This window comes from Myotis davidii, unplaced genomic scaffold (assembly GCF_000327345.1).
Source record: "Myotis davidii unplaced genomic scaffold, ASM32734v1 scaffold214, whole genome shotgun sequence".
Classification (NCBI taxonomy): Eukaryota; Metazoa; Chordata; class Mammalia; order Chiroptera; family Vespertilionidae; genus Myotis; species Myotis davidii.
In genome coordinates, this window is record NW_006285782.1 from 774983 (window position 1) to 802455 (window position 27473).

The window sequence follows — 27473 nt, forward strand, 5'->3', positions numbered from 1 at the left end:
CATTTGGAAACTGTAGTTTAAGTTTAAAAAATTTGGTTCTCAAAAGAAATTTCAATCGTTGTACTGTTGATATGTGGCTCTGTTGACTAATGAGCTTGCCGACCACTGGCCTGGATGGTTTGCTGAACACATTGCCGGCCCCCTCCTCAGAGCCTCTTTCTGAGTAGGTCTGGGGTGGCCCCTGAGATCATGTTTCTAAAGTTCCCAGGTCATGCTGGCATTGCTGGTCTGAGACCGAACTCTGAGAAGCTCAGCTCTAAACTAGCCCACTGTCTCTATTCTGCCTTGCAAGGCGTGCTTTCCTAATCCGATGGCTGCAGAAACCTGACTGCTGTCATTTTTATATTTGGTCGAGCTTTCCATAGTGGGCATATATGACTTTTCTAGTTGGGAGGGGGGGAGGGAAGTATGCTTTTCTTTAAAATAAAGTTAAATAAAAGCCGAATCTCCCTGAGTTGTGGGCGCCTCCTCCACAAAATAATGGTCAGTACTGGATGGTTTCTAAGAGATTCGCCCACAACTCAGGGAGATAATGATCAATATAACAAACAGAACAATTATTTAAAAACAACTGAGTTAATAAAGCTAGTACTACTGATAATGTAATCCTGGTAGATTATATTAATACCTCAGAATGCATTAACTATAAGATAACTTTGTAGTTTATTTTATCATGCTGTTTTATCCTTTCAAGACGTGGATAATTGGTGATTAATTGATAATCATTTTAAATTGCAAGATGATAAACTTTGCCAAGTGTACATAAATTTATTATTCTTGAGAAAGGAGCAGTTTATTCTTTACCTATAAATCTTGACTGGCTGTGCATTGTAATTTACAATTATAGGATTGTGAAATTGAAAAATGATTCATTGAATTTTAAAATCGAGACAGGGTTTTAGAAACCATCCAGTACTGACCGTTATTTTGTGGAGGAGGCGCCCACAACTCAGGGAGATTCGGCGAACTGTCCAAGATTATTTGGAAAATGGTTGAGCTGAGAGTAGTCTTCGGAATCCCATTATTTTGCCCATGTTGCATCTCATTGAGTAATTACTCCTGTTATCACCTCTCCATTCACAGTGTGTGCGTGTTTCATTGCTTAAAGAGTGTCACTCCCATGGGAAGAACGTTTTGCCCTGGCAAGGTGATACAGGCCTCTCAGGGCTGGTTTTGCTTAAAGCCATCACTGCGGCTCTCCCCACTAAGAGGAGTGTGATGGATTTCCAGTATGTCTAGTAACGGTTTTCTACCCATTCGGACCATATATTTTGATCACAGACACATGAATAAGAGCGAATACTGACTAGTGAGTAATTCATGTCAAACGCTGTGAACTGCTGACAGCATCGCCAAAATGTAAAATAAATGGCTGGGCTTTCCCTGCTGCGAGGTTCTGCCTGTGCACCCTGGTTCTTCCGCTCCGTTTCCTCCGGAACCTAACATTCCGCTGCCAAAGATTTATTCACTGAACGAAGCGCTTTAGAGCTGGAATACAATTTGATAATTCAGGGTTCTGTGAGTGTTTCTCCTGACTGTGGCCTTTTAAAATGAAAATACGCCTAAGAGGATTACCCAGTAAGCTAATTCATTATAATAGTTTAGTGACTTATCAATGATATTTCTTCTTACCCAAAAGTTCCAAAACCTGTGAAAGAATAATGTTAGAAGAAGGGCAGGTAATACTTTATAAAGGTTCCTAAAGTAAGAAACTGGGCAATTGGGGAGATAAAGGAATTTCTGAAAGCAGGCTGTGAACTTGGCGCTGCATGGACCACATGGACTGTTGGACCAGCCTGCACATTGACCGTTATCATTGCTGGCGGTCACACACGAGGTGACTGTGGGGTCCCTGGGCAGGAAAGCTGCTGAGCCACTGTAAAAACACGCTTCTTCCTGCCCGGCTGGTGTGGCTCAGTGATTGAGCATCAACTCATGAACTAAGAGGTCCCTGGTTTGATTCCAGGTCAGGGCACATGCCTGGGTTGCAGGTTCAATCCCCAGTGAAGGGCGTGCAGGAGGCAGCCAATCCATGCCTCTCTCATTGATGTTTCTACCTCTCTCTCTCTCTCTCTCTCTCTCTCTCCCCCCCTTCCTCTCTCTCTAAAGTCAATACTAGTAAAAATACATATTTTTAAAATGCCCCTTACCCACAAACCTTGTTAATTTATAGTGCCTGAAAGTCCTGGAAATCTAAAGGAAAATGAAGCGTGGGGAACTGTTTTTCTGAAATGAACTTATTTCTCGGTAGAGTTGTTCGGTCAGTTCCTCACCCTCGGCCCCAGTGCTGTGAGTGAGGGTGGCGGCTGCAGAGCCCGGGGTTACCACTGCAGTGATGCACCCGCGTTGCTCCTCCCGTTGGCCCTGGCAATACTGATTTCATGCAGCAAGCCCTGCCGCTCTAGTCAGCCAGTCAGCTGGAGGTACCAAGGGAACTGTGCTTAGCCTATAGTGCCTTGGAAAATTACTGTGTACACAGTAAACAAGCTTTCCTTTTCAATTCCCATGACCTCTTCCTAGTTTCAGGATTCCTGTTTGCTAGTGTTCTCATCCTTGCCTGCTTCCCAAGGGAATGCGTCTGGGCTCAGCCACCCACAAGCATGTGTTGTGCGTACCCTTTGTGGTAATTTAGAGTTTCTTCATTTTGGTGGGAGCACAGCTACCAGGACGCTAGTACTCCTGAAATAGGCCCGAAGGACTGTTGCACCCTCTGCTAATCCGAGACAGATGGGCATCTTTGCCTACTCCAAAGATGCTGTATTTCACCTGGCTGTGTGAGAGTTTAATTTCCCATCTCCTACATTTCACAGCCTTTGTTACAACCCTTATCTGCAAAGCTCTGGTCTTGGCTTAGTAATAGAAGAACTTTAGTTAAGTAGCTAAAGGAAATGGGAGCGGAAAGGACCGTAGCCATAGCGTCGGGGAGCTTGGAGGTCTCTGTGCAGAGCTATTCTGGCAGGAAGCTGATGCAAGGAGATTTGAAAATGCATAGTGACGACAAGCAGAGCTGTGTTTCCACCCAACAATTGAATTTGAATGAAACCAGTGAAGAAAATCTAGGAATTTCTGGTTCATCTGGCAACATTTTCTCACCATTGCTTCTAGTTTCCTAATTTCCCTTTCTGCAGCCTAGTTCTTTTCGGAATCAGGCCTGGCCTTGAATCTTCCATTCGAGCTGTTGGCCGAGTGGTAGAGGATGGGATTCCTTGGTCTCACGTGCTCTGTGCTCGTAATTCAGGAGGAATAACATGCCTTACAACTGTTAAGTGTTTTATGGTTTGTGCAACTCATTCACACCCAGTTTCTAGTTTTTTCTGATGATCTAGCTTTTGGGCTTGGGGCAATCTGGCGTGATCTTCACTTTGCAAATGAAACATCTGACCCTTCTGCAGCCTAGTTCTTTTCAAAATCAGTCATGGCCTTGAATCTTCCATTCGTGCTGTTGGCCCAGTGGTAGAGGATGGGATTCCTTGGTCTCACGTGGCGCAAACAATGTGTTAAGAACCCTCTCACTCAGTACAATGAAAGTATCTGTTCTTTAGAACCTTTACACCCTTTAATCCTTTTCAGATGTTTGCTACCCTGGTGGGTGAAGAATGGCGTGTTGTCTTAATTTGTATTCTCTGACTACAGGTGAAGTGTCTTTTCACATGTTTATTAGCCACTTAGATTTGCTCTCCTGAAAACCTCCTGGGAATAGCCTGAACATATTCTTCACTTTCAATCCAGTTGGTTTCTCCTTTTTCTCTATTAGTTTGTGGTGTTTCTTTATGTACTCTAGATAGTAATCCTTTGCCTATTCTAGATGTTGTGAATATGTTCTTCCAAACTATTATTTGTACTTACTTATGCAATTAAAAAGTAATAAAAAAGAAATAAGAAAATAAGGTTATCTATCAAAAAAAAAACCACTTAAGATGTTGGTTGAATATGAATGTTTAAAAAAAGGAAAAACAAAAGTGGGATTTGACACTGAACTTCAAGGAATCGGTGGTTTGTCTAGAGTAGATGCCAAGAAGGGGAATTGCTGTGACATATTTACTGCCACGTCACCTCTAAAGTGGCTGCATCTTAAGAACCCTCTCACTCAGGACTATGAAAGTATCTGTTCTTTAGAACCTTTACACCCTTTAATCCTTTTCAGATGTTTGCTACCCTGGTGGGTGAAGAATGGCGTGTTGTCTTAATTTGTATTCTCTGACTACAGGTGAAGTGTCTTTTCACATGTTTATTAGCCACTTAGATTTGCTCTCCTGAAAACTACCTGGGAATAGCCTGAACATATTCTTCGCTTTCAATCCTGTTGTTTTCTCCTTTTTCTCTATTAGTTTGTGGCGTTTCTTTATGTACTCTAGATAGTAATCCTTTGCCTATTCTAGATGTTGTGAATATGTTCTTCCAAACTATTATTTGTACTTACTTATGCAATTAAAAAGTAATAAAAAAGAAATAAGAAAATAAGGTTATCTATCAAAAAAAAAACCACTTAAGATGTTGGTTGAATATGAATGTTTAAAAAAAGGAAAAACAAAAGTGGGATTTGACACTGAGCCTGAGAACAGGCAGGGTTTAGAAAGGAGCTGGAGAGCAGTATGAAGAACAGTAACACGGCCAAGCAGAAACGTTACTTGTCCCTCCCAGACCCATTGAGAATGTTCACTGGCAGAAGTGGAGAATTCTCACTGGATTATAATGGGGATGAAACTGACTAACTGGTTTGCTGAAAGGGAAGAGCTCTAAATGCTGAGTGAGGAATTTGGGATTCATCCTATGAGAATTTTTTAATTGAAGTGTAATACCCAGTCAATATTTTGAAAAAAAAAATATTAACCTGACTACAATGTGTGAAGTGACTTGGAGACAGGATGTTGGAGGTGCCCATTAGTGCTAAAGCTTAATTAAGTTGGCCGAGGAATGAATGAAAAGGAAAAGAATAATTAAAGAGATGTTTTAAAGTAAAAAAAAAAAAAAAAAGCTAGGTTTGGTGATGGATTGCAGGCCCTGAAGATTACAAGTGGCTGAGAAAACGGTGATGTCTTAGGCTACTTTCAAGGGAAAACTGAACTTTAATGGGGAAATTGTATCAAATCCAGAAATTTGCCAAAGAGATTGAAGACAGAGAGGCGAGAAGACTCGGTGACTTTGAGTTGATGGTTTTAGGTGCCTACACGGATGGGACACAGAAGATAGGTTAAAATTTTAGCAATGAATAGAAACTTACTTAGTCAATGGATGAGGAAATGAAGGCAGAGTATTGGCTTCGTTTATTTTAAAGGGAGAAGAGAAAGGGCCGTTTCTCTCTGTACCAGGACATTGGCTTTTTCTTACCGCTCATTGGCTACAGAGGCCATTCATTCCCAGGCTGTGACCCTGGTTTTGATGATGAGAAAGCTTGGCACCTGTTGCCTCTCTGGGCAGTTCAGTTCAGAAGTCCAGCCGGTGGGAAGCACTGGAGTTTCTCACAGAGCCCTGTGAGGGAGGGAGCGCACCCCAAGGGAGGGGGCAGCCGGGAGCCCCTCTGCACTTCCTTTCCTCGCACATTGAGTCACATGTGAATGCAAATGTGACTTTCATTTTCACCCTCGCTGGGTGGCTCCCTTGGTTGGAGCATCCTCCCGTACACCAAGGGGTGACAGGTTGGAGTGCCAGTCAGGGCACATACCTCGGTTTCAGGCTTGATCCCTGGTCAGGGGAACATATGGGAGGCAACCGAAACCAATTGATGTTTCTCTCTCACCTCATGTTTCTCCCTCTCTCTCTCTCTCTCTCTCTCTCTCAACATCCTCGCACGAGGATTTTTTAAAAAGTTAATTTTAAGTTGTGCTGGTATTAACTTCTATGTGAAAAATACATGTTCATGCTACATTGACATATAATACTGCTCTGTTTTTGCCAGGGGTTCTTGTTTTCTCTAAAATGTTTTGAACAACATTTTCCTTAAACACAGTCCTGGTATATAGGCAACGCGATAGAAGAAATCAGAGGGTTAGAGCTGTGCAGCAGCCTGACTCACCTCAGCTTGGCCAAGAACAAGATCACAACGATCAGCGGCCTGGGCGAGCTGCCCATCAAAATCCTCTGTCTGGTGAGTCTGACAACATTGGGAGCACTAGTTAACGTTTTAGGAATGGCATGACTTAGAATTGTTTAGGAATTTTCAGCTTTAGAAAGAGAGAATTCCTTAATGGTATGTTATTTTCTTCAGTTTTTATCTATTCTTTGCTGTATCTGTGTGTGTGTGTGTGTGTGTGTGTGTCAGAGAGAGAGAGAGAGAGAGAGAGAGAGAGAGAGAGAGAGAGATTTCAGGCTAAAGGAAAATGATTTTCTAATTTGGTATCCAAATTCAATTTTTTAAAAAAGATTGATTTTTTTTTTTGCATTGAGAAAGGCATACTTTTAACAATTATTTTAAAATACATTTTATAATGTCTTATTGGTAAAAGAAAACTTAAGCTTATTTAGGCATTATATTTATTGATGTTAACACTCTTGCTTTCAAATGAACCACAAGATGTTCTCTGGGCACTGAAGTTTTGCTGTCTTTTTGTATTAATATATGCTAGTCTCCCCTTCTTCTAACAACCAGAATAGTACTGAGAATAGATGAACGGCTCCAATCAGAGAGTGGAAACTTGGCTATCTTGCCCATAGAGAGCACTCTTCCTTAGCTATAGAACATGCTATGTGACTATGACTCAATGAAAAGGTAATTTACAAAAAATTGGGAGGATCATAACAGTCCCAAATATACAGTATTTTTGAAAGAACAGCATTGCTCACTAATTTGGGGGCTGATAATATAGTTTCGGAATTATCCAGGATTTTTTCTTCTTCCTTCCCTCCTCCCTCCTACTTCTTAACCTTGGATGGCTTTGCTATTCTTTATTATACCTGTCACAAGGTGGGCCTGGAGGATGGTAAGCCATGAGGATGGTAGCTTATTAAATTCCTATGTGAACTCTCCCACGGGAGTGTTGAGCTGTTGTTTGAAATAACATGTTTAGTTGTCTGCAGAATTTTGACATATACAATATACTATCCCTGTCTTATTTAACCACCGAGAGCTGATGGATGGCCGTGTGTTAATTTTCTCCCCTCGCTTGGGGATGAAGTGTGTTTTTAAGACCCTTCACTCCTTACAGTGACTCAGCGGAAGATGAAGTACTGGTTCTGAGTACTGAGGATGGGAATGAGGCATGGGGAGGTTTAATCATTTCCCTGAGGTTTCATGGTTCCTGCCCACAAATGCCTATTAGCCAAACATAAATGAAAATGAACTTGATAAGTTGCATCGCAAATTTCAGAATTGTAAGAAAAGTCACATTTTAAAGTTGGAACAATTTAAAGGATTATTGGCGGCATGTACTGTTCTGTTTGTAGCTTATCCTCTCTTTACATCTTTTCTGTATTGGCATTCCCATTAGCTTTAAGTGGAGCAATAGAAGATCTGGGGGTGTGCTTAAGGGAACAAGAATTGAATTCATTATTAAGAATAACAACACATAGCCCTGCCTGGTTTGGCTCAGTCGGTTGGGCATCGTCCCATGCACCGAAAGGCCGCTGGTTCGATTCCTGGTCGGGGCACATGCCCAGGTTGCAGGCTCAATCCCCGGAGAGATCATGCAGGAGGTAGCCAGTCGATGTTTCACTCTCACACTAATGGTTCTCTCCCCTTCCTTTCTCTAGAATTCACTTTTTAGAATCTTAATTAAAAAAGTAACAACACATAGCACTTTCATCCTTAAGAGTTTGTTTCAATAACTAAATAAGTAATCCATGCTGACAATTTTGTGCCATCATTAATTTTCCTTGAATTTTTTGAGAATAGGAAGGTTTTCTTTTCCATATGTTAATAAAATACATACAGTGAAATGTTACACATTTGTTTCAACAGTTTTTAATGCTTTCATTTTTTAAGCTGTGGAGTAAGAAAATCAATGGCTTTATTACTGAAAATAATTTATTTTACAATTTAGAGAAAAAAAGGACAATTCAGTATACACGCCAATAGCTGTCTACCCATCAACGTTTGTGACAAACGTAAGGGGGAAATGTGGTTCACTTGTGGGCTGTTGTGGTAGCCACCTCCCTTGGCAAATCAGGACAATGCATTTCAAATTTTAAATTTATTTTGTCTTAGTAAGAACCATTTGTTGTTTCCCTTCCACATGGGGAGATGAGTATTTCTCATTTCATTTATTTAAGGAAATGGCTTCTCTCTGAGGGCGCCCTTTACCCTGTTAGTCATGACACAACAAGCAACAGCTATTCGTGTAGAAACTGGATGTCCACTGTGTCCTCAGCACTTGGATAATGGGTTGGACTGGAGGAGTTTCAACTCAGAAATTGTGTGATTCTGAATATTTCTCAGCTCTGCTTCCTTTTATGACCACAGGCTATCTAATTGAACTTCTCTATGCCTCATTCTACTCTTTTAATTGTTGTTGTTAATCTTCACCTGAGGATATTTTTTCCATTGCTTTTCAGAGAGAATGGAAGGGGGGTAGAGAGAAACATCGATGAGAGGGAGACACATCGACTGGTTGCCACACATGCCCCAAACCAGGGTGGGGAGTGAACCAGGTATGTGCCCTTGACAGGGAATCCAATCTGAGACCCTTCAGTGTCTGGGGCTGATGCTCTAACCACTGAGAACACCGTCCAAGGCTCATTATTCTTATATCTACCACCTTGAAAGCCATCAGAGATGCTGTAAAGAATTATACAGGCTGCCCTGGCCAGCTTGGCTCAGTGGATAGAGCGTCAGCCTGCGGACTGAAGGGTCCCAGGTTCAATTCTGGCCAAGGGCACATTCCTGGGTTGCGGGCTCGACCCCCAGTAGTGGGTGTGCAGGAGGCAGCCAATCAGTGATTCTCTCTCATCATTGATGTTTCTATCTCCCTCTCCTTCTCCCTTCCTCTCTGAAATCAATAAAAAAATATTTAAAAAAAATTATACAGGCTATCTTCCACATCTACAGCACTTCAAGGTTCTTTGCAAAGAAGTATAGGGTATATAAACTTGATATGTGGGCATATTTTAAATAGGATATTGAAGTCTTATTTCAGTAAGTTAAATTAACATGGACATCATGTTAAGCTTAATATCATTTTTTCTTTTCTATTATACTTTTTGAACATTTTTTAATTTTGCACAGTAGGAAACTTGACTTAATTTAGGCAAATGGGGTTATTAATATTTTTTCCTTCTTCTAATAGAATTTTTTCAACATATATAAGAATAAAGGAAATGGTTTAATGAGACCCCAAGCTTTATAGATCATCAACATTCTATTAACATGTTTTAAAGAACCATAAATTATACTAATGAACACAAATCTTGCTCATTATTGAAGTGAAATCTTAAGAAAAATAGGATTAAAATGAGTTCTTGCTATTAAATATCTCAGAAAAAATATTATAGAGGAAGAGAGTATTATGATTTAATATTTTTATCCTCACCTGAGGACATGTTTATTAATTTGAGAGAGAGAGAGAGAGAGAAAGAGAGAGAGAGAGAGAGAGAGAGAGAGAGAGAGAGAGAGAGAGAGAGAGAGAGAGAGAGAGAGAGAGAGAGAGAGAGAGAGAGAGAGAGAGAGAGAGAGAGAGAGAGAGAGAGAGAGAGAGAGAGAGAAATATTGATGTGAGAGAAACATCAATTGATTGCCTCTCATATACACCCCAACAGGGAATTGAACCTGAATACTTTTGGTATATGGGATGATACTCCAACCAACTGAGCCACCTGGCCAGGGCCATAATTTCATTTTTTAGTTCCTAAGTGTTTATTAAAAGTTTAAAGATGGGCATAACAGCATTAATTGAAACCTCAAAATTGTCTTTAATATGATTCTCAATTTAAATTAAAAGTTACTTTTACTGTGCGTTTTACTATACCTCAACACTAAGGAACCATGGAGTTATGAGTATGTTGAAAAATGTAAAGAAAATTCAAATGACTACTATCACCATAATTTGTTGTTGATGGGTACATGAGGGTTGGGAAAGAACGATGGTCAAGTCTTGAATCTTTCTTGGTTTTATGCTCATTGTCTGAGAAGATGTTCATGTGTGAATAATTGAAGAACTTACTTCAGTTTACTATTATTGCATGATAAGCCGCCCCAAGTGTAGTGGCGTGGAGAAATTTTATTAGCTAACCATTGTGTTCGCCAGCAATTCTACAGTCTGAGCTGGGGGCAGCTGGTGGTTCTTCTGCTGGTCTTGCCTCACGCAGCTGGCAGATGGGCTGGGGTCTGGGCCCAGCTGGGACGCTGGAATGGCTGGATTTTCCCTCTGTATTTAATCTCAGGAGCCTCTCCATGTGACTTCTCCTTCCCCATGGGACCTCTCCACAAATTCTCTCCAATAGAGTAGCTAGTGTTCTTACATTGCACCGCAGGGCTCTAAGACACCACAGGGGAAGCTGCCAGGCCTTCTTAATCCTGAGACTTGGAACTGGCCTGCTTCTGCCATATCCTTTGATTAGGACAAGGCATAGGTCCAGCCCAGATATGTGAGGCAGGAACCTCATGAGCACAAGTAACGGAAGGCTTGTGTCAGACTGCCAGAGCCCTCACGCTATGAAGAGAGTGCATTTAGAATACTGCTGAAAACAGAGTGTATGTGTAAATTAAATATTCAGGTGACTTATTGTGATGCTGATGAAAGAACTGCGTACATTTTATTTCTAAAGATAAACATGGAGTTATGCTGTCATTAGGTTTTAGGTTATGCAATGTAAAATGCTGCCCTACTGATTTGAATATTCATCTTGCTTTAACTTTAGTGAAATTATTATGTTCTGCCCACTGGTATGGTTCAGTGGTTGAGTGATAAACCAGGAGATCACAGTTCGATTCGAGGTCAGGGCACATACCTGGGTTGTGGGCTTGATCCCCACTATGGGGCAATCTTGCAGGAGGCAGCTGATTGATGATTCTCATTTTTGATAATTTTATCCCTCCTTCCCTCTTCCTTACTCTCTGAAATCAATAAAAACATATTTAATTTTTTTAAAAAAAATATCTTCTGAGTCTTCCAGCTGAGAAATTGAGATTTCTTAGTGGGCGAGATTTGGGACAGTATTCAGAATGAAAACTTGTCATTACACCTTTTCCTATAGAGGCCTTTAGGACATTGAGTGTCTTTTAACCATTTTAGAGCCATAACTTGCTTGAGAAGATCATGGGTTTGGACCGGCTAAAAGCCCTGAAGATTTTGGACCTGTCCCACAATCAGATCAAGAGCCTCCAAGGCTTAGAGAATCACGACTTCCTGGAAGTGATCAACCTGGAGGACAATAAGGTAAGGTCGGGCTTCCCACGTGTTGGCAGCTTTGTCGACATTAAGAAGACACAGTAGGACCCATTATTGGTTGCTCAAGGGCTGTCATCTTAAATGCCAGCTCAGAAATGTCATTCTAGAAAACCTCCTGGAACAGTAGTTGAGGGAAGACTTGAAATCCTATCTAATAAAAGAGAAACATGGTAATTAGTGTACGACCGCTACCCTTCCCATTGACTAATCAGGGCAATATGCAAATTAACTGCCAGCCAAGATGGCGGCCGGCAGCCAGGCAGCTTAAAGCGAACATGAGGCTTGCTTGAGGCTTGCTTGCTTCAGTGACGGAGGACTCCAACATTCCCCGCCTGCCGCTGCCGGCCTCTGAGCTGCAACTCTAAGCAACTATGTTACAAATACAGAAGATAAACAAAGCCCCAGAAACCTGGTTTAGGCACCGGGCTTCAGCCAGCAGGATCGCAACATTGTTTCAAAGACAGAAGGTAAACAAAGGCCAGAAACCTGCTTTCAGCAGCGGAGGCCTAAGAGCGGGAGCCTCAGAGCTAAAGCTGGCCCAGAATAAAAAAAAAAAAAGAAAAAAAGGAGCGTTTGGGAGCTTCAGTCCCCCGCCAGCCTGAAAACAGCCCTCAGCCCCTCACCCAGGCTGGCCAGGCACCCCAGTGGGGACCCCCACCCTGATCCAGGACACCCTTCAGGGAAAACCAGCCTGCCCCCCCCCGTGCACCGGGCCTCTATCCTATATAGTAAAAGGGTAATATGCCTCCCAGCACCGGGATCAGCGGAGCCGCGAGGCCTCCCGGCACCGGGATCAGCGTGACAGGGGGCAGCGCCCAAACCCCCTGATCACCCTGCGACTCTGTGTGTGACAGGGGGTGGGGCCACAACCTCCCTATCCGCCCTGTTCTGTTCGTGTCAGGGGAAGGCGCCCCAACCCCCTGATCAGCCCTGCTCTGTGCCTGATAGGGGGGAGCTCCCCACCCCCCTGATTGCCCTGTGGCTCTGTGTGTGACAGGGTGCGGCGCCCCAACCCCCCTACCCCCCATGGGCCCTGCTCTGTGTGTGATGGGGCGGTGCTCCAACTCCCCTATAGGCCCTACTCTGTGAATGACGGGGGAGCTCCCCAACCCCCTGATCGACCCTGCTCTGTGCGTGCCCGGGGACGGAGCCCCAACCCCCCTGATGGGCCCTGCTCTGTGAGTAACAGGGGGCAGCGCCCCAACCCCCTGATTGGCCCTGCTGTGTACGTGACGGGGTGGCGCCGCAACCTGCCCATCAAACTTGCCTTGAGTGTGACGGGGCGGTTCCCCAACAGGCCTAAACCAGCAGGTCGTTATCTCCCGAGGGGTCCCAGACTTTGAGAGGGCACAGGCCGGGCTGAGGGACCCCCCCTCCCCCCCGAGTGCACAAATTTTTGTGCACCGGGCCTCTAGTAAATAAATAAATACTTAACAATTCTTAATTTTTGAAAACTTGATGATCCCTTAGTACATGGTTTTAAAGGTTTCAGCTACAACCAAGTACACATGACCTTCTGAAGTAAACGTGTCCGCGTGAAAGTTTGTGTAGCAGGATGGCGCTAGGACTGCCTGAAAGTCAGCGCAGGGAAACTGACAGAAGAATGGCCGCAGGCTGGTGTGGCCCATGCCTGCCCTTGAAAGAAAAGAGGCACGGGGTGAACGCCAACATCCTTTGGTACAACAGTGTATGCTCCCCAGCTGTATGAGTTGGGGATCGGACTTATTCAAATCTCTGTATCTAGCTTAATGTGCTCATGATGCCACAAATTATACAAGTTGACTTTTACTCTTTTCTTTTAAATCCACACCTGAGGATGTTTTATAAAAAACTGATGAGAGAGAGAGAGAGAGAGAGAGAGAGAGAGAGAGAGAGAGAGAGAGATTTGTTCTTCCACTCATTTATGCATTCATCGATTGAATCCAAAACCTTGGCGTATCGGGATGATGCCCTAGCCAGCTGAGCTACCTGCTAGGGCATCTGTTAGGTTTTTAAAAATGAAGAAAAGGCAATCTTTAGGTCTGGGAAGAAGTAGATATTTGATTACAGACAGAACTGTTCATCCTCACGTTCACTTGATTTGTACGTTAAATTGTTTTGTCGATTTCTAAAGTTAATTCCAATGGAAAACTTTTCCTCATTGTGCCATGTGTCTTATGAAGCCAGCATCATCTCTCTTTTGTATGGTTTTAATACCTTTTTTATGAGATTGTCATTAACATGATTCTCACGTATATACAGGGAATGTTGGAAAGATGGAATGCACTCGTTGAATCCCAATTCAGTGTATTTCAGGATTCAGGAATAGCAGCAATAGTAATACTAATAATAACAATTATAGTCATAAAATAACTGTGATATTCTTTGACTATAGCACAAGGCACTATACTAAGCACTTTACATGTATTTCACTTAATCCTTATTATATAGCCCTATGATTATCGCTCCTGGGATGTAGAGAGGTTAAGTAACTTGTCTAAGGCTATTTACCTGGCAAATAACAGCTAAAATGTAAATGTACACTGGTTGCCCCCAGAGTCAGTGTTCTTAACCCTGCAGGATAGTACAGTAAATGAAATGCTAAGGGTCCCCTTTCAGAAAGGTGTATGGTGTAAATGTCCTAGAAGAATGTTTTCTCATAAAAATATGTGTGTGCAACTTTAAATTTTCTAGTAGCCACAGTAAAGAGGTAAAAAGAAACAGGTGAAATTAGCTTTAATAATATGTCTTATTTAGCTCAAAACATCCAAAATATTATAACTTCAACATGTAATCTATGTAAAAATTTATTGGCGAGATATTTTATATTCTGTTGCTTCACAATAAGATTTTTGACATCTGGTGTGTGTTGTACACACAGGACATTTGGATTCATCCTAGCCATATTCCAAGTGCTGGGTTACTACTTGTGGTTAGTAACCACTGTACTGTGTAGTGCTGGTCTAGATAGACCTCACAAATCATATATTGTTCTCTTCCATTTCAAGAGACTATCCAAATTACATTTGAAAACGTTTAAAGAAAAAAGCGAGTAAAGGAAGGAGTTTATAATTTTCAAATATTAGAGACTCCCTTTTAAAAAAAGTGGCCACATTTCCCAGTGGTGGGGATCCTTGGACAATGATTGGGTTCGTAACAATAACATAATTCCCTGGCTCCCCAGTGGGCAGGTTGGGGAGCAACCCAGTACTTTGAAATATTCTTTGAGCCTTCCAAAGATTTCCTCAGAGATTTCTCCAGTACTACTGGGAATGCTATGTATCAGGGCTGGAAAATTTATCATTTAAAAGAAACATAACATGGCTGTTGCTTCTCATGTGATTAATTTGATGTTAGGAATGTTGTTTTATCGGTAGCACTTTCTCTGGTATTATTCACTTGGCTTTAGCTGTTGAAACACTGCTGTACCTCCCATGATCTTGCAAACATCTCTTTTAAGTTCCTTTGCAAATGTTTATTGTCAGCTGGTGATTTGGGGGCCTTTATCACTCTTTACTCTGTAGTCCTTGGTAGGTTTGATGTCATTTCTAGCATTTACAACTTATCCCCCAGATGTTAACTCTATTGTAACGTCAGTCCTTTCTTCTAGAAGCAAAATATTGGTCTGGGAGTTACTTAGAGAATGCCATTTTGCTTTTCTGAGACTTAGTGTCATTGTATCACAAATATCTATATCTGTCTCTGTCTGTTTGTCTATCCATCCATCCATCTAGCACAGCCCCCTTAGGTCTGGATGGTAAGGCGCGGTGAGCATGGCCAGAGGAAAAGGCAAAAAATGAGTCATGTCAACTGCGCTCCCTACGAAGCCCAAGCTGACAGGCCTCTGGAGGGTGGGGAAGAGCTAACGGGCAGAGGAGACTCGAGAAGAGGGCCAGACTAGAATGGTGACCGGCTCTGCTGGTGTGACATTCGTGCAGCAGATGGCTGACGTTCCTTTAAGAATATAAACTTTTTGGCAATATTCACTGTAGGTCATTTGGGGTGCGGTGTCCCCACTCCGTCTATAATCATAAGTGATACACACAGGCACGGGTCTTGGCATTTGAGGAGAGAAGACATAGGGTGGTCTGCTGTGGGGGTAGGTCTGCAGGACACGGGGCTCAGGCAGGGCAGCCAGGACCTGCGCACGTGGCTAACTCAGCAGCCATAGGAACTCGAAGCCAGGCTACTCCACACCGGCTCCCGTCTGCCCTTACCAGCCTTATCCTGCCTTTGAAGGACTGGGAGGGAAGCTGGATTCCTCTCATTTGACTCTCTAAAGACCACTGATCCCAGCTGGCATCTTAGTGGTAATATAACTGCGTGGTCCATGATCATTCTGTCTGTGCTGTTTGTAACATTTGAAGACCTTTCCATGTCAATCACTGTAGATGTCACCATGTTCTGGATTGGATGCATAGATTCCTGTTATGTGGCTGCACCATGGCTCATTTAATCCCCTGATGGTGGAGCTTTCAGGATTTAGAATATTTTAACTTTTACTAAAAGCATTAGAGCATTCTTGTATCTAACGTCTGATGATTTCTTCAGGATAAAACTCCTGAAGTGGGATACCGGTGTCATAGTTTACGCATTTTTAACGCAGATTGCCCTTTAGAAAGATTGTGCCAGTTTCCACTCTCACCAGCAGGGCTGTGAATGCCCATGGCCGGACTTGGTGAGACATGGTGCCATTTGCGTTAGGACCAACCACAGGAGTGGTGTCTGTAGGGATGTCAGTCCATAGTATGAACGTTATGACTGAGCCAATGGGAACCAAGTGTACCTTTCTACCCCCTGAATAATGCAATATAAAATATTGATTCTTGTATCTTATAGAGGACCATGTGGGGTAAGCTAGTCCAAGGGGTAAGCTAGGGGTAAGCTAGTCATCTTATGGAAAAAGCTATGTGTAATAGCCTAACATTGCTATATCCAGATTAATGTGGGCAGGTTGTATATTGTATCTCGGAATTTGCCTTTCTTATTGTATCTTTGAAAGTAGCATCCTTCAAACATGGAGCGAATATTCTTACCCTGATTTAGCTTTGGGAATAGTTTACATTTTCGCTGTGTTTTGTGGTTGGATAACTCAGGATTCTCAGGGCTCTGCTGTTGGGGAGCTTTACAGTACATGCAAGAATGAGTTGGGTGGGGAGAAATATAAATGAAAAGTGCTTATTAATATTTTGCAAAAGTTCAGTATCTGTATCCTATATAATAAAAGGCTAATATGCAAATTGTCCCCTCGGGAGTTCGACCACTCACTATGACATGTGCTGACCACCAGGGGGTGGCGCAGAACGAAGGAAAGCCCTGGCTGGCCCTGATCGCCGGCCAGGTCTAACGACCCTACCCATGCACGGATTTCGTGCACCGGGCCTCTAGTTTGAAATAAAATGGTAATTATGCTAACTACAGGAAATTTAAGGAAAAGTGTTTGTCTTTAATTTAGTGGAAAATTCAGGCATGGTGCAACCCAACCTCTATTCTTGGTTAAATTAAGGACACCTTTTTCCCCTTACTTTTAAAAGTTGTGAAACTTAACTTACATAGAAGAGAGTATAAAACATAACTGCATTTAACAAAAAGCATTAAGGCAAACCCCTGTGTAACACCCATGTTGAGAACTACGTCATACAATTTTTGTTTTTATCTTTCTTTAAAATAATAATCTCTTGTTAAAAAATTATAGAGCTGCCTGGTGGGCATGGCTCAGTGGTTGAGCATTGACCTAAGAACCAGGAGGTCACAGTGTGATTCCTGGCCGGGGCACATGCCGGGTTGCAGGCTCCATCCCGAGTAGGGGGCCTACAGATGGGGGCCAATCAATGATTCTCTCTCATTTTTGATGTTTCTATCTCTCTCTCCCTCTCACTTCCTCTCTGAAATCAATAAAAAAATATATTTTTCACAAATGATAAGAGCTACACCTGCTGTAAGAAGGCTTCACTGGGCAGTGAGCCAGGGCAGCAGAAGCTGTGCTGAGGGGCAGATTGGGGACTGGAGGCTCAGGAAGGGGGAATTGGGGGAGAACAGGTAGCCTCCACATGCATTTTCCATGCCATTTCTCCGCTTCCATGTGCCGTTTCACATGTGCCTGTAAAGCAGCATGAGGAACACCTCACTGTTCTCACGCCGGAGAGGTTCTGTGAAACTGTGAGAGTCTCATTAAAGGGCTGGATAGTCGACAGAGCAATTTTTAAAATAAGTTGAATTTAAAGGATCCACGGCATCCCCTCATATATGATCCTTCCTACTGTTTTTGTGCATTCAGTCTATTGATACTGTTGTGTCTCTTTGATGAAACAGATTGCTGAGCTGGGTGAAATAGAATACATTGAAAATCTACCCCTCCTTCGAATTCTCAATCTTCTGAAAAATCCAATACAGGTAAGAGATCATCTACCTCAGGGAGGGGATGAGGGCTTCTTGGAACTCTTCTTCAAGAAGTGCTTTTGATAAAGAGCATCAGGACATGAGTGTGGTGTGTTTATCTTCATTCTCAGTCTCTTAGGAGGCAAAGAGGAGGGTTAAACAATCAGAAGGTTAGGCACCCTGGGCACCTCTGTCAGGGGAAGGGAAGCCTGAACGGGTCCACTCTGTGTGGTACCTGTGAGTCATCCAGGAGGTGGCCAAGATCCCGGGAGGGAGCTGCTGAGATGGGGGAGCAGCAGCCTCTTGCATTAGAAGGTGCACGGTGCTGGGGTGTGGACAGAATGTGGTTCCTGTTTTGTAACAGGGGAAAGAGAGTCTAAGATTAGATACCTAGAGTAATTGTCTGCATATAGCTGGGAAGCAGGTGTTGTAAAATGATTAAAGAAAAAAATGTATTTCCCTGGATCCTTCACATCTGGGAATCTGAGACCCATGACTGTTTTGCAGGCTCTGGCTTCACCGATGAATCTTTTCTCCCGGCCCTGGCCTTTGTGTCTTTGTCCTCATACCCTTTCCTACCTATACCCTTCGCTTACCTTTCTATAGACTCTTGACTTTGTACGTAGCTCGAGTGAGTACCTTTGTTTTTGTAATCAATGTCTCTAGAATGGCAAAAAGAAATTAAAAATGAAAAATAAGATTTAAAAGTAAAAGCAGTGCTTGGTATAGAAATGGCGGCAGGCATTACAAGCAGTTCTGGAAAGAAAGCAATGGAGCTTACAGCAGCCATCACCCCCAGCTTCAGATCCATAAGGAGTGTCGGTTCATGTAACATACATTGTCATCTGTAAGATGTATCAGTCACTAATATCTTTCCCTTCAAAGAGGCGTAGCTTCATGATACAAAACACGTTAATTGCATTTTTAAAGGGCAGATAATCCTAACATAGCCAATGGTAGGGAGTTATAAAAGAATTCATTCCATAAATAAATATCATTTTATTATGAAATAAATTCATAATTACTGTTGAGTGCCACTGGTAAAACACTCGGGCATCTTTAAATATGTCGGCTGAAACTCAGAGCAAAGGCAGAGTCACGCCCTGGGGCCAGACCTAATCAAGAAATTGGAGCACCGCTCCGTTTGACGTGTTAGGGGGGTGGAGCTCATGATGTCGCCAGGAACTCACGGCCCACCCAGATGTGGTGTAACTTCCTGTTACTCGAGTATTTAATAAACCTGCTTGCGGTGCTGACTCTCTCCGTGTCTGTCCTTCCATCAGAGGGCAGACACCACACCGAGGCCCAGCTTTCACTCTGTTTCTGTCTCAGTCTTGTTTTATTCATTTTCCCTTAAACCTCGTCGCTTTCTAATCAAGATTCATCAACCCCCCCCTCCCCCAAGTTCTCTCTCTCTGCACTGGTCATGGGGAGAGAGAACCCCCCTCCATATAATACATGATACAAATTAATACAAAAATAAAACAAAGTCTTAAACAAATAACAAAGTAATAATAAATGTTTCAATATTTGCAATTCTGAAACTCTTTGGAGTTAGAACAGCAATTTTCACCCAGTGTGCCCCAAGAATTTTTGGAACATGCAATACCTGACTATTTAGTCAGGGGCACTGACCTCTTTTCCCTTAGATTGTCAAATAAAAACAAATGACTGTCGGTGTGGCTCAGGGGTTGAGCATCAACCTATGAACTAGGAGGTCACCATTCAATTCCCAGTCAGGATACATGCCCAGGTTGCATGCTTGGTCCCCAGTGAGGGGTGTGCAAGAGGCAGCTGATCAATGTTCATTCTCATCCCTTCTCCCTCTCTCTCCCTCCCTCCCACCCCCTTTCTGAAATCAATAGAGAAATTTAAAAAGTGGAAACAGCCAAGGCAACAATAGCCATCTGGTATGCTGCCCTGTCTTGAACCATATATATGTAGGTCATATAACAGAGTTGCATCTTATTGGTCATGTTACATAATAAGGTTGCATCTGTTGGTTAATTCTTGGTACATATGTAAAAAGTTACTTTTTAAAAAATATTTTTTAATTAATTTCAGAGAGGATAGGAGAGGGAGAGAGAGAGATAGAAACATCAATGATGAGAGAGAATCATTGATTAGCTGCCTCCTGCACGCCCCATATCAGGAACAGAGCCCGCAACCTGGGCATGTGCCCTGACTGGGAATCGAACCGTGACCTCTTGGTTCATAGGTCGACGCTCAACCACTGAGCCATGCCAGCTGGGCAAAAGTCACTTTTTTAAAAAAGTCACTGGGAGCAAAAAAGGTAGGTAATTACTGTTGTTATTTCTGTAAATCAATCAAAATTATCCTTTTTTTTTTGTCAGATCAGCAAAAAATATATTGTATTTTTGGTGTGCTATAGAATTTTAGTAATTACTTTATGTGTGCCCAGAGATAGAAAAGGTTGAAAATGCCTGAGTTAGAAGATAGGGTTCGAGTTGCTGGCCATGGATCCTTAGATGGAATGCTTCGCCCCTAAGGCTCTTTAGAAATGAAGATGCTCACACCTGTCCCGCTTGCCTCACAGGGAGACCAGCAAGATCACAACTTGGAAGAGCTTTATAAGTTGCAAGGGACAGTGTGCATTTGCGTTGTTAATTTAATGGGGTTGATAAGTGTGAAAATGTGGAGAAGTGTGTGTGTGTGTGTGTGTGTGTGTGTGAGAGAGAGAGAGAGACAGGGTAGCAGGTGATAGCCCAGCTTCTGTGAAAGTAGAATGCTGGTGCTTTTTAATTTGGAAAACAAAGGCAATTCAGTAGTCCTCTTGATATTTCAAATAGGAACACTCTGAATATTGGCTCTTCGTCATTTTTATGCTACTACAATTAACGGAATTAGATCAGAGGAAGATTACAGTGGAAGAAAAGGTATGTAATCATATTACTTCATGTGTTTCTCAGTTAATAAGCTGAAAAGCTCACACTGACTGCTGCAGGACCAATAAAATCGATAAACGATGCTCATAATCAATTTACATGTGAATTAATGGTTTGTTCAGGGAGTGCTCCCTTGTCCTAAGATCAGTCTGTTTAACCCTCTTCAAAGCTGAACATCAACCCCAATTCAGCAGCAGCATTGCATTTCTGTAGGCCGGCAGCATTCCAGCGGATTATTAATTTAGATAACTATCCTATTTAGAGGGTGTGCCATTCTACGTGCTATTCTAAAATAGATTTAATCATGAAATGTATTTTATTGTCATTTTACCATATACTCAAAAGGTACACAAATGAATGACTACTCTGCTATTTTAAATCCTTAATTCTGCTTTTTAAGATAACTAGAGGCCTTTTGCACAAAATTTGTGCACGGGGTAGGGGGGAGTCACTCAGTCCGGCCTGTGCCCTATAGCAGTCCAAGACCCCTTGGGGGATGTCTGCCTGTCGGCTTAGGCCCACTCCCTGCAGGGATTGGGTCTAAGCTGGTAGTCAGATATCCCTCTCGCCGTCTGGGACCCCTTGCTCCTTACCGCCTGTCTGCTCACTGCTTCTTACCACTCGGTTTGCTGCTCCTTCCTTAGCGCTGCCGCACAGGCGGGAGAGGCCCCCACCACTGCCGCTGCGCTTGCCAGCCATGAACCCAGCTTCTGGCTGAGCGACGCTCCCCCTGTGGGAGCACACTGACCACCAAGAGGTAGCTCCTGCATTGAGCACCTGCCCCCTGGTGGTTAGTGCGCATCATAGCAACCAGTCATTCTGGTCGTTCTGTCATAACGGTTGCTTAGGCTTTTATTATATAGATAATACATCTGGACACAGTTGCAGAGTAAGCAGACCTCAAAAGCTAGCCCCTGCCCCCCTCCACCATACCTGTGCTAGCCGCTTTGTCTCGCTTTAGTGACTGGTGATGAGGGATGTCTTTCAATGCACATTGAGTGGAATGGAAACAGGCTTAATGTAGAGAGGAAGGTATTTCGTTTTATAAATGCCTTTCTGAAATCTTGGTTAAAAACAGTTATCGACAAGAGTCTGTTGTTATTCTCACAACCAAAGATATTTATTAGATTTCTCTTTTCCTTTAACGTTTTGCAAAGGAAATACAATTCAAAGCTATAGGTTAAGGAAAGGTATGGCAGACAGGATAATGCATTTAGAGGGATGGCAAAAACAAGGGGATGGAGAGCCGTATCTTATGAAGAAAAGGCCTAGGTCTTTGGACAGAGAACGTTATGCTAAAAGAGGAGGAGCTTTGGGTAGAATTTGAGATCATCAGGATAGTTCTTGGTGAGATGGCATAAGAAGAAAATTCTGCAACATCAACTACCTGGAATCTGCAGCTGAATTTTATTTCTTCCTCTTCTACTAACAGTTGGGATGTTGACTGTATTAAAAGTAGGGGATCGAGGGACTCCAGCTCAATACTTTAAAGTAATTACCATTATTTAGGCTTGGAGACTGAGCACAGAGATTCATGAGCATGCCTTACATTCTTTTCTCTACCTGGTTGCCTGTCTAGACTGATTCATTAAAGAAAATCTGAGCCTTGTGTGCTTTTTAGAAGTGCAGTCTGTTTCCCTTTGCATCTCTGATTCTGAAACAGGTTTTCGCAGTAAATAAGTACAACCCTCCCCCGGAAGTGGTCGCAGCCCAGGATCACCTGACCCACGTTGTCCACAGCGTGATGCAGCCGCAGAGGATCTTTGACAGGTATTCGCTAGGGATTCTTGGGGTAGAACTCGGGGCAGTGAGCATGGGGCACCCCGTCCTTTTCCTAGGCTTCCGTTTTGTGACCCATTCCTTTTTCACCTCGTCTAAGGGAAGAGGCCAGGGGTTTATCTGATCGGCCGACTTGGCTCGATGACAGCGTTTTATCCATCACATGCTTGAAGATGGGCTCTCTCTTGGTGTTTCCCCAAGTGTGGTGGTGAGTGGGTTCATCTTCCCTCTCTCACCTGGCCCCTGAATGGTGGCCAGCCTGTGACATGGGATGGTGAAATAATAATAATGAGTAAAAAGAGTTTGTCAGGGTTTTTGCTGTAGGGTAGAACCACGGACGATCGTGATCATTTCTGTCCACTGTACATGTTCCCTTAGCTGTGAGTGGAGGCTGGACCCCTGCCAGGGAGCATCCCAGGAACACAGATTGGTAGAGCCCTGGAGGCAGCCCGCTGGCCGAGGGCAGCCTGCCAGTCTTGTCTCAGGGGTGCCCTTGGAGCAGGCGCTTGCCTTGCTTGAACACATGAACAGTCTCTCACCTCTAAGTTCGGAGACAGATTACCACGTTTTCTCCTTTCCTTTCTAAATGATCTGTTGGAGCAGATGGCCGTTTATGCTATAAGTATAATTCAGAAAGTCTACCAAGACCCAACGGCTTGCTTAAAATACTTGTAAGATCTCTTGGTTATAAATGGCTTCTCTTCTTCATGTGATATTTGCTCCTGTACGTCACATGGTTTTCCACAGAGAGCAAAATGCTTTACTTTGCAACCAGGACATGATTTTTTACATGTAATTTAATAATACAGACATTGACAGTTTTATATGCATTTATGGTAGCCCTCTAGGTGAAATGATTTATCATTTACTTGCATATATCTGGAAAAGCACATTTGATTTTTTTTTTAAAGAGCATTTATGTCCTCATTGTATTTCTTTTTTAGTTTATGAAGATTGTTAGTTGTTTCATGCTTTAGGGTACATTTATATAAAAATATGTATCAAAGAAATTTACAACAGTGCCTGATAAACACATATTTCATCATCATTTCTGGCTATTGAGCAGGTAAGTGCGAATGGCCAAGCAGCCAGGGTAGGGGGCAGTCTTCATTGTGAAAAACTCGCAGGGGGCACTGCCCGTCCCACTCTGGGCCAGCACACAGCTCTCCGGGAGCCCAGAGGAGGAACCCTGATGCTTGACCTTGGGGCTTTTGTGCTGCATTTTGGGGGAATCACTGTCCCGCCCTGCCGTGACTGGGTGAGGATACAGGATTAAAATGAGCCCGCAGAACCTTGACTCTGGCCTGGTGGTTGCTGAGAGCTTCGTGCTCTGGACTGACAGGGTTCTGCAGACTGTCTTGTGCAAGTCCTGTCTGAACTTTAAAATCTTACACTTCTGCTCTAGCTGGTTTGGCTCAGTGGATTGAGCGTTGGCCTGCGGACTGAAGGGTCCCAGGTTCGATTCCAGTCAAGGGCACATGCCTGGGTTGCTGGCTCGATCCCTGGTAGGGGATGTGCAAGAGGCGGCTGATCCATGATTCTCTCTCATCACTGATGTTTCTCTCTCTCTCTCTCCCTCTCCCTTCCTCTCTGAAATCAATAAAAATATATTTAAAAAAAAATCTTCCATTTCCCCAAGAAGCTCTGGTTTGTTTTAGTGAGAAATGGTATTTTCCAATCACAATCTGAGTGCTGGAGACAATCATGGCTATAGAGTTGATCATTGTTTCTAGGCCTTAGAGTGGACCGAACCAGGAATATATTTATTTCTTCCCTCCTTTCTTCCCTCTTTCCTTCTGTCCTTCCATCCATGTAGTCATCTATTCTCTCTATCCTGTTTGCACCTATCTATCTACATCTGTCCAAGCTGTTGATAGCTATCTAATCTATATCTAGATAGATCTATCTGTATCAATCTATACATAGATGATAAAGTACCTCCTCACTTCACATTGATACTTGCAGTTCAGTTTCAAGATTACAGCTGAACTTTTGCTTCACCCCCTGCCTATTTCATCTGAACCTCCTTTTCTTCCACACCAACGACATGGAGGATGGAACTAGAATATCCCATAATTACTCTTTTTAAAAATCCCACATTACACAACAACAGTATCAGAATACCAATACCAACACCCCCACCAACATGATTACTGAAAGCACTGAACGTATCTTGCCTATATTCTTCCCATTACCCAGCCCCCATTTTTCATTATGGCAAAATATATATAGGATAAAATGTGCTATCTTACCCATTTTAAAGTTCGGTGACATTAATTATATTCACAGTTTTGTACAACTATCATCACCGTCTTTTTGCAAAACTTTTTAATCACCCCAAACAGAAACTCTAGCAATAACACCCAGTTCTCAGCTACTCCCGCTCCCAGGTAACTTCTAATCTACTTTCTGTCTCTATGACTTTGCCTATTCTATATATTTTATGTAAGTGTCAATCACCCCATTTTAAAAATACTGTACTGTATTTATATTGTCAGGACATATATCCATCAAAGACTGCACACTCTCCTTAGTTGTCACTTGGTCTTGGCTCTGTGGGTATTTTAGTGTTCATTGCTCACTCCCAGCCCCTTATATGGATGTCTTTTGAGTCATTTTGCTTATATGAAGCTTGTTCTCTAGGAGATTCCTTAGGACAGTCTATGGGGTCAATATCCCTTTGTTGATGGTATTCTCTGCCCTTTATACTGAAAGTCATTTTTGCTATAATATATAAAGCCCATGGCCCATTTTTCCTTGAATATATTGAAGCTGTTACTTCATTTTACTTTATGCAAAATATTGCTGTAAAAAATCCAATGACAATTTGATCTCCTTTCCCTTATAAGTCATGTCATCTCTTTTTCTAGCAGAACATTTTTTTTTTCTTTTTCTTCTAAGTCCAGTAATTTTACTAGACTACTTGTATATCTTGGTATTCGTTGTTCTGGGCTAATATCCTCAGGTATGTTGTGTGTTCTTTCATAAGATACAGTTTTGTTTTATTTTTATTTCAGGAAAGTTTTCTGTAATTACAGCCTTTAATATTTATTCTGTTCTTTTGCTTTGGTTTTCTTCTTGAGAAAGAGAATATTTATTTGCTTATTTTCAACATTTGTCACTTTCTCTCAAAGTTTTCTTCTCTTGAATCATTAAAGAATTATTTTGAGATAATTTTAGATTCACATGCAGTTGTAAGAAGTAATACAGAGAAATTCTATGTATTTTCACTGTCTCCCCAATGGTGACATCATAGCAATAGTAGAATATCAAATCCTGAAAACTGCCATTGATGCAGTACCAGCTGCATCAGAGTTTGCCACTTTTGCATGTCCTCACAGGCGCTCTTAGTTCTGTGCAATGTTATCACGTGTGTAGATTCATGTGAGCAGCACTACAGTCGAGAAGCAGATGATTTTGTCACAAGGTCCCTGCGCTTCCCTGTTAGAGCTGCAGCCGCCTCCCTCTGAGCTGCCCTGAGCTCTGGCCACCCGGAACCTGTTCCCATCTGTATAATGTTGTCATCGCAAGATTGCCATGTAAATGCAATGATGTAGTATATGCCCTTTGGGATTGGCACATCCCCTGGAGATTCATCCAAGTTGGTGGGTTGTATGAGTAGCTCATTCCCTGGGATGGCTGAGCAGCGTTCCTTGTGCGGATGCACCACAGCCAGTTGAGCGATTCATCCAGGCTGATGCCGGTTCCGGCGGTTACACCACAGCTGCCGGGAACATTCCTGGACAGGTTTGGTGCATGTGCAGCTCTGGCCTGCCCGCTTCCCAGGGGACCCCATTGACTGCTTGGGGTTCCCTTGCTCTCAGATCCCTCAGATGCTGCCCCATTGCTTCCTCCCTCCTCTTCCTGCACAGATTTGTGATTCGTGGAGATACCTTGTCCCCTGGTTTGTGATACATGTTTTCCGGGGGCTTTTGCGCTCACGTTTTTCTGTTTCTCTGTGGGTTTGCAGAGAGGCTGAAGCATCGTGCTGTCACCACCCCCATTCTTCATAACATTCACCCCTCAGCCATCTGTTTATTTAAAATGGCCCGCTTATTCTAGAATTAGTGTCGTGAGTGAAGTCCAACACTTTAGCTCCCCGTGTTGCGGGAGGTTTTAGTAGCCAACTGATTGTTTAGGCGAGTGTCTCAGGCCCAGCAGCCATGCTGACATTCATCCGTCAGCTCTTACTCATTAGCTGTTCCTTTGAGCAAGTTAACTAACCTCTCTGTGTTCCAGTCTTCACCTGTTAATGGAGATGATAGAAAGATCTCCATTAGCTTCCTGTGATGACTGAATGAGGTAAAACATGTAAGACTCCTAGAATAGTGCCTGGCACATAGTTGCTCAGGTAAGTTTTAGTTATTACCGTTTCTTTGCATATCAGTGTTCTAATGCAATAGGTAGGGATGTTAAAGTGAAATTCTCAGAGGGCAGTCTTCTTTCATTTTGAAATAGGGGAACACTTTATCAAGCAAGAATTAACATACCTTACAATCTAGTTTCTTTTTTAAAGAATTGTTAAGTTAGATTTACACGGACTTGGATTTCCCGGGTTATCTGTGCTTTGAATGTACTTTTGGCATCGTATGGAGGGGGCCCGCCTGCTGTGCGGGTGCAGCCAGCACCCCGCCCTGGCGGAGCAGGCCCCGCATTGACCCTGCCCTGTGTTGCAGCACCCTGCCCAGCCTGGATGCCCCGTACCCCATGTTGGTCTTAGCCGGTCCTGAAGACTGTGGGAAACGGGAACTCGCCCACCGCCTCTGCAGGCAGTTCAGCACTTACTTCCGATACGGGTAAGTTTGCTCATTGGCTGGGGAGACTGTGGGAGGTTGGAGATTGCTGATTTTGACTATTGATTTGAAGCAAGTTCAAATGCGTGCATAGATGCCATTTATTGCATTGCTTTGTACACTGTATTTTTTTTTTTTTTTACTTTAAACCTCCAAATGTTTAACTTTAATTCAGTGACAGCCAAAGTCACTCTCCAAGGTCAGGAAATACTCATGTTTTAATTACACAGAGCGGCGTTGGAATGGGCTCATCCTGTCGCCGGGCGGGCGGCAGCACGATCACAATGCTGTGATGTGTGACCGGCAGCCTCCCAGTCTCC

General features: G+C 43.0%; 1 protein-coding gene across 1 annotated transcript in view; it reads left to right on the forward strand.

Moving 5' to 3' along the window:
* LRGUK (leucine-rich repeats and guanylate kinase domain containing) overlaps positions 1 to 27473 on the forward strand; it is a 104852-nt gene that overhangs the window by 16839 nt on the left and 60540 nt on the right. Inside the window, exons 6-11 of the mRNA XM_006756705.2 lie at positions 5961 to 6085; positions 11163 to 11306; positions 17610 to 17690; positions 20486 to 20572; positions 22245 to 22351; positions 27037 to 27156. Coding sequence (XP_006756768.2) covers positions 5961 to 6085; positions 11163 to 11306; positions 17610 to 17690; positions 20486 to 20572; positions 22245 to 22351; positions 27037 to 27156 — 664 coding nt within the window. The remainder of the gene's footprint in view (positions 1 to 5960; positions 6086 to 11162; positions 11307 to 17609; positions 17691 to 20485; positions 20573 to 22244; positions 22352 to 27036; positions 27157 to 27473) is intronic.